The following is a 12074-nucleotide window of genomic DNA, read 5'->3' as shown; positions in this document are numbered from 1 at the left end:
CCATACCACTGCCAGTTTAATTAATATAATATACGTGGAATAACACAACAATATTATGACAACCATGTTGGGCCTAATGGTTACGCTGACGAAGCGGTTTGGGAAATTTGGCGAAAAGCACTTTCAATTTCAACTCCAGAAGTATGACAACTGTATATCCATCCTGGTGGATTCGTGAAGATAAATTCTGAACTTGTTGAATCCTTCTAAAAAGATATCGAAAAAGCAAAAAAGCAGGCACCGTCTCATTACAATATAATAAAGGGAGATTTTAACGGCAAACTTGGAGAGAAAATGAACGAATAAGATTTTGAAATCGGAGTAATGTTACGATAATAAATATTATGGCGTATAAAACTGTAAATATATTATGACTAATTCTTTTCTATTTCTAGTAATTTCGGCGCTCAGTTGAAAGACCTGTTTACCTGCCGGCAGAAATCTCTAGTCCCTTCGCCGAAAGACCAGTCCATGAGTCACCTTGTCGTCTAATGGGTGGAAGGTCATCGATTCATTGCCAGATCCTTCTAGATAACGGCATTATATATATATATATATATATATATATATATATATATATATATATATATATATATATATATATATTATTGTGATATTTAAAGTCTTGTTTTAGCAATAATTAGCTAATTAATTTTTTGATTAATTAAAATTATTTAAATGAGATGATTATGACTCTATCACAATTTTTAATTCTTTTATCTCAGGGTTAAATTCGTGCTTCAATATCTATGCTATTACATGTGAAAGGTAAGGTTCAAAGAATACCGGAATAATAAAAAACACATATGATCTAACACTATATATTGAAATAAAAATAATGAAATAATTCACACTCAAAAATTTTCAATAAACAAATCTCATATAATGATTCTCAAAATTTTGTTCTACGGACGTGAACAATCAAAATTAATGGTACAAACAATATTAATTGAAATCTCAAAATCCCAAACTATTCTAACTCTCCTAATCAAAATATTTATATCCTTATTTATATCCTAAATTAAGTGTAAAAATTGTGTTATCAATAAAAGAAAAAACTGCAGAAAACAAAAATATCTCTCTCTGATGATGAGTGGTCCAAATCCTTGTTCCTTGTAGACTATATTATCTCCTCTCAACCGCTCCCTATGTAATCAGCAATCTTACAACAGATTGTTGCAAGTATATCGTCCTTAATGATCTCCTTCAAAAGCACAAATCATTCAAATTATGATAGCCTTTCTCCTCTCGATAAACTGAATCTCTCGTTGGCCCGAGTGAAAAATGACTCTTGGAATATCTTCTCTTTACGATAAACTGAATCTCTCGTTGGCCTGAACAGTGACTCTTGGAATATAAGTAGAGAAATATGACTTACAATATTTTGCTGCTTCAGCTTCTGTCAGATACACTAACTCCACAAAAACTCACTAACATTCAACACTACTGCTTGCTACATTTCGGGAACCGCCAGAGAACAATCACTGTTCGTCTTACAGACTTGGAAAACCAACTGATTATCTTTTCTCTCTCCTAAATCTAGCTAAACTTTCATTCCTACATACCTAACCCACCTTTTTCAATCTCCGCCAATCAAAACTCGTCACAATTCCCCCATTTTTTCATTTCGATAACAAACAAATTTTTACCTATAATTATAAAATTTCCTAAAACTTATTTACAAATAATATTTTTCTATAATTCTTAAAAACTAACAAAAACCTCTTTCTAAAATCTCTTCTATTGTCTTTAATCACTGCATTAATGTATTTGGAAAACCCGGTTCAATTGTCTTCACTTAAAATTATGCAGGTCACTCAAGTATAACAAAGAAATAATTTATGTATAGCTTACATTTTGTTTAGTACAGGTAATCCAAGAATTTAATAACTTTCCTTCTTCGAAATGTTTGTTGTTTATTATCCTACTTATCTGAATTATTTTAATGTTTTTGAACTTTGAAATATTTTAATCAACCCAATATTTTTCTCGATTTTACATATCATAACAATATATATATATATATATATATATATATATATATATATATATATATATATATATATATATATATATATATATATATAGTAAACTCTTAAATATTGGGGAAATCTGCAAGAAATACTCTAATGTGTATCAATTGTTTCGCCGAACGTTTTCGCCAAAGAGAATTAATTTGGCTTCTTCAGGGCTGAAAGAGAATAAATTATAATTAGCTACCATATATTATCTATTAAAACATTATTGATCTTACCGTAACTTAGAATTGTAGAGTTAGAATATTAAAAAACTTTGCTAGTAACATAGTGGTGTTTTTTGTTACTATGTGCAAAAAAAAAGTTTTTTATAAGAATTGAAATGTATGGTAGCTTCGAACTTGACACGTAAAGGCTTACCCAAGGTTAATCGAAAAACCCAATGCAACTACATTTAAAAGGAGGTAATTCTTTGAAATGTCGGCAATAACTAAATTTTGATTTTAAATAGTTAAAAGTGAGGTTCTGTTTAAGCCAGAACGCAAGCGCTGACAACTTCATTATAATTGGTATGAATCTTTATGTCGTTAAGGTTCATTGGTAAAAAAACGAATAAATTTAAATCCCAGTAAAGGGAAATATAATTGTGATTTTCTTTATTTAATTATATTATATTGTTCATGTATTATTGAATCTTATTGAGACGTATCTAAGAAAAGCAAGGGAATGTTATATATTTTTTGTTAATGAAAATTAATTATAAAGGTATGTTAGTTGTTAATGGATATATCAGTCAAATTAGTAATCTGTGATATAGTATTGTTCTTGGTATCTGATTTAAGTAACAGGTGGTATATATCGCTTAGATTCTTGATGTCACTCTTAACATTAATGGAGAAATCGTTAAGAAAAATATAAGACATTTCAATGAACTCTCTTTTAGATTTATTGTTCTCACGGTGGAGAATTGTGGTGTTGGTATAGTCCATGAGATGACCAGTGGAATGGACATGTTTGGCTAATGCACAACGGTCAGGGTGAAGTCGAGAATCACTTTTGTGTAGTGTAATACGTGATTTCAATAATTGAGATGTTTGACCGATGTAGGAATTGTTGCAAGAGAGACATGGAATGTTGTAGACAATATTACTAAGCCTATCTATGGGAGTCTTATCTTTTATCTTAGAATAAAGATTATTAATTGTTAGGGCTGATCTACAAGCTACATTAAGTTTAATGTTGTTATTATTATTGCCAAAGCTATTTTCAACACTTTTCAGAATCCTTGTTAACCCCGGAGTGATATCTCTGAAATATGGTAATGAAAAATATTTGTTTATAGGAGTATCAGAGACTGGGTTCCCACTTAAGACATCAGGATCAGCATTGTTAGTCGCGAAGGAAGGTGAAATATCTTCGTCATGGATAGTATTAAACAAAATCTTATTAACTAATGGTGTTGGATAAGCGTTTGAAATAAAAAGTTTCTGTAGGATTTGTAGGTTTTTTGTATGAAATGAAGGATCTGATAGTTTTGTTACTCTATTTTTCATCTGTTTGATTAAGTTGACTTTGGTAGAATTATTATGGTATGAGTTGTAGTTAAGGTAATAATAATATATATAAATAAATAATATATATATATATATATATATAAATGGGACATTTTATTTAGAGGAACGGTTAGTTTTTGAAGATCGCGCCGCGTCTTAAAATGTAACGCACGTATTATAATAAATTATTAAGTGTAAGATAAATTAGTAATAAAGACTTTAATAAATTTGTGAGTGTTATAAATAGAACCTTTAGTAATAAATAAAAAACAATAAATTAGATTAATAAGAACTTAACAGTAAGAAACTAAAGAGGTGAAATCCTGACTAACTTTCTGTTATAACACAAGCTATATGCAATGAACACCTTTTTAAGAAGAAACAGAACAGGAAATGGACGTGGGTTAATCTAGACGGAAGAACTAAAAGTGAATGGAAGACAAAAAACAGATAGTTTAAGATGTAACTGTACTAAATAAACTATCAATAGGAAACAGACAAGTAAGATCCAGAGTAACGATAAACCTATAGAGATAAATAGTTTGGAATTCACCAATCCGGTCATAAGAATTCATAAAAATATAGCCAAAACTCTACGGAGTAAAAATCACAAAGCTCAAGTATCAACGATCACAATAAATTAATAACAGACTCTGTTAAAAACGCACAATGCAGATTTTGCAAAAAAAAATGACAAAAAAGCGAAAAGATTAGCAAAGATACAAACGATCGAATGGAAATACGACGAAACCTAAGCGAGAAAGAAAAGAGAAACAAAGAAGAATTAGATAACTAAATACAAGAATTTCAACAGAAATTAGAAAAGATCTATGAAGATATAATACGAATGTTATTCCTCAAGCAATGGAAGAGAACAAAGGTTTTAAAATAACTAAGTAGAGACTTTTATAAAGAGCTCTATACCAGCCAAAGACCACAAAACAATTTCCCGACAGGAGTAAGGATTATCATAAATTAGGGATCTAGAGGATTTTTACGCATTTCAGTTTCAGAGATAGGAGCAGCTAAGGAAATGAAGAATCATCGGTCGTCTGGTGATAATGGACTCGTTATTGAGGTAATAAAAGCAAGGAATAAAAACAGTAGGCGACCTGTTTAATAAATGCTTACACGAGGGTAAGATTCCAGATGACTGAAACAATGTAGTGATGGTTTTCGTGATCTTAATACTGATCATCTTCCTATTGGGAAACCGTCTCTTGCCGTCTTTACTACTTCTATTTGTTGTCATTCGGCTTATATCATCGTTCTATTCTACTCTTCTATTTCTTACCGTTTTTGACCTTGCATCTACGTCGTATATCTGTACTTCTAGCTTTGTCCCCTAGTGTGTTACCTGTTTTCCTGTACCTGTAATTTTCCTGTTTTCATCTCTGCTGTTTCTAATATCCTTTTATCCTCTCTGTGTCACGTCGTGTTTCTGCCGCGTATGTCATTATTGCTCTGATGACTGTTTTGTAAATTCTGCCTTTCATTTTTTTCCCAATATTTTTATTTCTCCATATTGTTTCATTCAAGTAAACCTGCGGCTCTGTTTGTTCTATTTACTTGATCTTCCACTTCAGTTTCGAGCTTTCCGTAGCTAGATAATGTGATGCCTAGATATTTAAACTCCATAACTAGTTCTATTATCTGACCTTGCAGCTCAAATTTACATCTTAGTAAATTTGCTGTTGTAACCAAGCATTTTGTCTTTTTGGGGAAATTAAAATGTTAAATTTTCTGACGGTTATATTAAATGGGTGTAGAATACGTTGTAAATCAGCTTCACTTTGAGAGAGTAGTATTGCGTCGTCTGCATAGCAGATTATTTTAAGTTGTTTTTCTCCCATTTGGTATCCTTTTTTAGTTCTTACTTTTTTTATTATTTCATCCATAATCAGGTTGAACAATAGAGGACTCAAGAAATCTCCCTGTCTTATCCCATTGGTTGCCATAAATAGGATCGGTTAGTTTTTCTTCTACTTTTACTTTTATTGTGTTGTTTTGGTAGATATTTTCGATCGTTTTGATTATTCCTAGAGGTATCTCTCTTGCGTACAGTAACTGGATAACGTCTTTTAATTTGACCCGGTCAAATGCCTTTTTAAGGTCCACGAAACATAGATATGTCGGTTTGTTATATTCTAATGATTTTTCTTGAACCTAAAATGTATGTAGTAACAAAAGAGATATCGAAAACGTAAGGATAAGTATAAAATGAGGAAAAAGGCAAGCAAATAAAATTTCGTCATGTTAGGTTATACTGGTAATTTTATAAACAGGTGTTTGATTAATAGTGATTTTTTTAATTCTACTAATAAATATATAACAAACTCCAATGGATTAACCCAATAAATTCCCCGCATTAAATGTGTTATCTGCGCCAAATAAAAACAAAACACATAATCCGTTTACTTGCCCACTCTCTTTAATGGAATTGGCATCGATTACCTTTTTCTGTTTACAAGCCAATTCGTACAATTCATTATCAGGCGTTAACATTTCCTGGATAAACATCGAGTATATTGATTTTTCGAATAAAATAACAGTATATGCTTTTTATTCCAATGTCCTTACAGTTTATTAAAAAGCAAATAAGACGGTATTGTTTAATTCCTTTGCATCAACTTGTTGACTGACTGTCTTAAATGTTAACGTCTACTTTATTTGCAAATGCTATATTTAGATTATTTAGAATTAAACACAGTAGACACACATCTCAAATGATTAATTAACCTTGTCTAATATTAAAAATTCAAACTTTGTATATTTTATTGTGTAAATATAAAACTTTCATCTAGAAGATTGACACAATCTAAAAATTAGTATGTACTCTTTTTCTCAAAAAGCAGTTTACAGTACAACAAGAACTAATATATGCCATTAAAAACACAAAAAATATTGCAAAGATATTGGACCAAAAAATGAACCCATTGAATTAATATAACTAATTGATCAAAACGTGAGCGACTGTCAAAAGGTGCACCTATTCTTTTGAACCGAGTTCGCCGCCGTGACACGGTGCACCTAGTTCGTCTTTTGTCAATAGGCAGGTGCAGGTGCAGAGCAACCAATTCCTTCGAATCATGTTTTGGAACTTGGAATATTTGGATTCGTTCGGCAATGGCCGAGCGGCACAGTCGGAATCGGAACGGAACTTGGAACTGGACTGGTTCCTTGTATGCTCTGATTCTAAATGGTAAAATTCGGTTGGTATCGGGTCACTCATAGCAGTTGGGGAATGGGCATGGGATGCTATTTCATTATTTATAAAAGATCTGCTGCCACATTTGTGACTTTTTTCTTTATCTGATCTGCAGCTACAGCGCTTTGAAATGGAAGAAGCTTAAAACGTGGATCTAAAAACGTATTGGCAGCCAGCGTAACACTAATTGCAATATTAGTGGATCGTGTTTGGAGTACATTTTTTAATTTGCTAATAACTTGGTTTGATCAATCCGATTTCAGTTCACCAGAAGTAATGACGCAGATATGTATTTTTATCCACTAACTGATGAAGTTACAGTTTAAAAAAGGCGTAAAATGTCTACCAAATTATTAATCAAGTCCCATTCTTCCAACGTTATTACAGGTAATGAAATATCCAATCGAGCAATTGTCGATCGTATTGTATCCTCCAATTCCACAAATCGCTGTAACATGACAAAAGTGGAATTCCATTCTATAATATTTTGTAACCTTCTTGCTAAATTAATGCTAGTATGTCGTTCATTAAATTGGTGGCATTTTAGTAACATTTGTCGGACGTTAAATAATTTATCTACAAAATGCATTATTACTGCCAAAAAGCTTTCACCATTTATAGAAGTCCAACAGTCCGTTGTCAAACAAACACTGGATATTTCCTCTTCTTGAACAAATTTTTTGCATTGATTTAGACATTGTTCATACATAGCTGGTATCATAGTTTGTGAAATAGTTTGCCTGGAAGGCAATTCATAACCAGGATTAAGTGCCTGAACAAATGAGTAAATAAAACCTTTGTCTGTAACAACACTAAAAGGCTAAAAATCTAAAGTGAACAATTTTAACAGGTGGTTGTCACTTTTCTTCCTTGTTGCTAAAGGTATTTGCTTGAGTTTACAAAAAGATGATAATGAGCTTTGTTTTTGACAATGGCTGCTTTATTTTCTTCTCTTTTCTTCATTTCTGTTGTCAACTCATTGTCGGGCTGAAAATTTCAAAAATAATGTTTTATTTTAAATTTAACATATTATATAGGTTTTTTACATCCTTAGAAGTACTTGGTTGTAAACATGTTGAATCTGTATCGTCGATTTTTGCAGTATTTTCATGCTCACGTAAGCGACTCGGAGATACTGCCGGATGTTTTCGTGCCACGTGTCTTTTCGTATTGGACGTTGAAGATTTGTAAAACATTTTTTGGTCACATATTTTGCATGATCAGAATTATTATCTTCTACAGTAAAAAAGTTCCATAATGCACTTGTTTTCCTATGTAGACTAATTTTACCTCGTATTGTATACAAATACACAAATATATAATACCCCCGAACTAACTTGTTAATTGTACATACAATATCAGAAATAAAATCGTTGAAATTTTAGAAAAATTATTTCCTGGGAGTTACCGGTCGTGTGACAGCCCTCGGCCATCTATTAGTGTACATATGGTATTTATTTAATAACTAAAGCAGGCAGCTGTAACATTCCGTATAGAATCAAAATAGTTTGGGTTCATATTTTTAATAGATCATTAACATAAAATAATAAAAGTAATAATAATGGCTACAAACGTAATAGTTTTTGTTACGACAAAAGTCCATATTACAACAAAAAACACTGTAAAGTGTATACGTCTTTTTGACCTTTCTTCCGCAAATAGTATATATTTAAGACACATTCTTAATTTTCTGTATACTTCAAACTGTAGAAAGACATTGTATTTTTCATAGCGTAAAGCGCAAAAAATTGAGATTGATCTGAGAAAAGTAGAACGTGATTTAGTTACAATCTGTTGTCAAAACCTGTCAAGGTGCATCACCTGCACCTGCAAAAATGAATGAGTCTGCACAGTGGCGCACCCAGGGGGGGTTTTGGGGGGTTAAACCCCCCCCCCCAGGACCCTATTCCGACACTGTTACTCATACATTTTAAGGACTCAAAAGGGAGGTAACATCATAAAAAAAATTTCGGTGACCAACCAAACCCCCCCCCCCCCAGAGGTCAATTCTGGGTGCGCTGCTGAGTCTGCAATCGGAATCAGAGTCTGATAATATATTAGATATAGCATATACAAAAATAGCAATGTAAGTAGTATAGGAAAAATAAGGAGAGCCTTATGCATGGTCCGAGCAAGGGATGGCGCTACTAGTCTCGCCGTACTGTGTCAGCTCTACCGATTCGGCAGTGTATCTACCGAAAAGACCTAATTTTCTACTGATTTTCATTCTTCGGTATATTTTATTCCGAAGGTACATTTTTCCTCTCAAGTTACAAAGATATATTTTAAGAGAAACTGCTTGATTAACTATACTATATTTGTAATGTATCAACGAAGAAACAAAAAAAAGGGTCCATACTAATATTAGTAGATTTAAGTGAACAGCGATAAATCACCTCAAATGTAAACTATGATCGCTATATAAATATTTTTATATTATTATAGTGAAATATTTTTATATTAAGATAGTGAAAAACCAAGATTTCATAGGTAGCAATTCAAATGCGTATAATCGGAGAAATCTATCTACTACATTAATCATAGTATCATTTCTTGGTGTACAGAGTGTAGCTTAACCTATCTATTCCTTTTCCTATTAAAAGGAAATAAAATTGAACACTGTGCATTATCATTTTAATGAAGTAAATAAAATAAACAGAACCTTCTAGAAAGCTAGATTTAGAGTAAGAAAATATTAATCAAACTTACCAATCTTTTTGCGTTATCTGACAACACAGCCTTTTCTCCCATTTTGATCAAGGATTTCATGATATGGTAAAATTCTACCCTTTTATCATACCCTAACAATTTCAACGCTTCAAATTTTTTCTGGTCATCTTCTTTTTTCTTTTCGTCGACTTTTTTTCCAATGACCCTTTTCATATGGCACATCTTCTTACATGGAAATGTTCTACCTACCAAGCTCATAAACCTGAAATATTAAACAATATTAAAATGATTTCCTTTCTGATAGGAAATTTTTGTAGTAGTTCAAGATGTAGACTGGTTCGACAGTAAGAAAAGAAAGGAAACATTAATTTGTGTAAAAAAGTAGGTAGAATAAGAATATAGCACAGAGATCACTAGTTTCGATAATATAACTCAAATCCTAAGTACATTTAAGTATCCCTTAGCATAATCTATAAAATCCGAGAGACTCCCTTGTATATGGTAGTGCTTTCTTGAAATGTTTTTATACTGGCTACAAGAATGTGCTCCACAGAAAGGACCGTACTAGAATTATAACATAAGAGAGTTATCTTGTGTCATATATATTGTCAATATTAATAGGATATTCTAGTATATCTGATCCATAATATAAAAATTACTTTTACTCTTCCAGTGAAAGAAAAAAATTGCGATCAGTCGATGCTGTATTGGAACCCTCGGAGCTTGAACGTTGATCTGTTCCATTACACTTTTGAAGTACCATATTAAGTGAAGTTTTTTTATTTTGATTTCGCAATTTCATCAGCTTCCTAGTTTCCTGTGGTATTTGTATGAGACAGATCCCTTGTAAGACAAGTTGTTTGTATGAGTTATTATATGTATAGCTTGTACAAGTAGGATTTGAAAATAATTTGGGAATTTTTCATAACTGCTGTGTAGGAAATTAGTTATTTACCTGTTAGTACTTTCAATCTGGTAACTTGGAGTCTTTGGTGGAAAATCATTGGTGGAGTCATCTTTGTTGTAGAATTCTGCGCTAGCAGCTTGAGCACGGGCAATGTCTAGTTTAAGGTCCCGTTCGGACCCTCTTAGGAGCTTCATCTGTCGTTTGTTGACACGTTTATTACCTAAAACTAAATATTTATAGTAAGTAAACGGTTTGATACCTGGTTTAAAACTATATAGTACATTTCTATCAAGTTGCTGTTAACTGAAAATAACTATTGTTCTGAAGCTATTTTCTTGTGGCATTTTAAATTAATTACTATTTAAATGGGAATAAGCCACAATTAAAGGTTAAAATACGTTTATTGACGTTTCAATTTCCACTTCGGAAATCTTTCTCAAAATACAAACATTAGTGAATATAATAACTAATAATTTCTAGGTAGCTATACAATTTGTTGTCTCGCAAAACAAACTATTTCAAAGAAGTTTAAGTGGATGACTTATCTTCGTTCTGGACCGGAAGTGACGTTAAATATGAGTGATAGTGATAAGCCATATGAAGGGTCTCGGGAGAAAACCATGAATGTCACAAAATATTTTATTGAAAAAAATGAATTTTGCAGTTAAATACCGTGTAAAAACTAAAATGTGTGCCTGATATATTCCAAAACATTTATCATTAACATCTACTACTAAAAACTAGTACTTAAAACTAAACCAATGAAACAGGAAATATAGGAATATAGAAAATAAATAGGAAAACATCAGTCAGTGTCAATCTTTTATGGAAGAAAATCATGAAAGTCCAGGTACGTTTCTTTTCTGAGCCAAACTTTTCTTCATTATAACAGGCTGCAATTGCTCAAGATTTGAATTATTGACAGTTCCTGTGTTGTTTTTTTTTATCTTCATTTCATGAGGTATACTCATGTACATTTCTTTTGCTTGTTCGGATTCGCAAAACTTTAAAAAAACATTATGTCTTTGAACTTGTCTTCGTTAATAGTAATAAAGTTGAAGTATGATTGCATGGGTAGTTCAAATTCCGAAGGTGGCAATTTATGCGACTTTTTAGCTTGAACGGAAGAACGGGTGGGGCCCTCAAGTTTGCTACCATTATATGAATCTCGGTAAAATACAGTGCGAACATGAGTATTAACACACATCACCTCTTTAATTTTTTGCATAGCAAAAGGAGCTTTTTTGACATATCTATCGTTAAAAAATTCAGTCCATCCCTTGATGAAACACTGAGATACTGAAATTACATTAAATGGGGCAGGCTTTGTGCGAGAAGCTATAATATTTTCCTCCCAATCAGCAGGCGTTTCCATTCTTTTTTTAAGGTTAATAAGGCCCATATTTTTACCGCACTCAAGGTACGAATGGCCTCTAACGAGATATGTTATTATTGTAATGGATGGAAGACGTTTTAATACTGAACCTTACCACTCTATAGTTTTCGTCCGTCACAGAAAATGTGTAGATGTTGAACAATTGGAGACAAATGATGCATCATAAAATCGAAAAGAAACGAACACACTTCATCTGATCCCTTTTTAGCAATAAACTCTGGATATGTATAAGAATAAGAATCAGCGTTTGATAACACATGGATGTTAAAAGAGTAAATCGAGAGCTGTATATACATCATTGGTGAAGATATTCGGCAAGGAAACATTTTTTTGGAAGTCCATAGCTATAGCTTCATAATTCTTT

General features: G+C 32.0%; 1 protein-coding gene across 4 annotated transcripts in view; it reads right to left on the bottom strand.

Moving 5' to 3' along the window:
• The window catches only part of Mekk1 (mitogen-activated protein kinase kinase kinase 4), an 89839-nt gene that overhangs the window by 23464 nt on the left and 54301 nt on the right, over nucleotides 1-12074 (bottom strand). For all 4 annotated transcript variants that reach the window (XM_072523838.1, XM_072523837.1, XM_072523839.1 and 1 more), the window contains 2 exons: nucleotides 10363-10540; nucleotides 9447-9669 (listed from right to left, as the gene is read on the bottom strand). In XM_072523838.1, coding sequence (XP_072379939.1) covers nucleotides 9447-9669; nucleotides 10363-10540 — 401 coding nt within the window. The remainder of the gene's footprint in view (nucleotides 1-9446; nucleotides 9670-10362; nucleotides 10541-12074) is intronic.

The sequence above is a fragment of the Diabrotica undecimpunctata genome, chromosome 2 (assembly GCF_040954645.1).
Source record: "Diabrotica undecimpunctata isolate CICGRU chromosome 2, icDiaUnde3, whole genome shotgun sequence".
In the NCBI taxonomy this organism is placed as follows: domain Eukaryota; kingdom Metazoa; phylum Arthropoda; class Insecta; order Coleoptera; family Chrysomelidae; genus Diabrotica; species Diabrotica undecimpunctata.
This window is presented reverse-complemented; position numbering and strand designations above follow the sequence as displayed.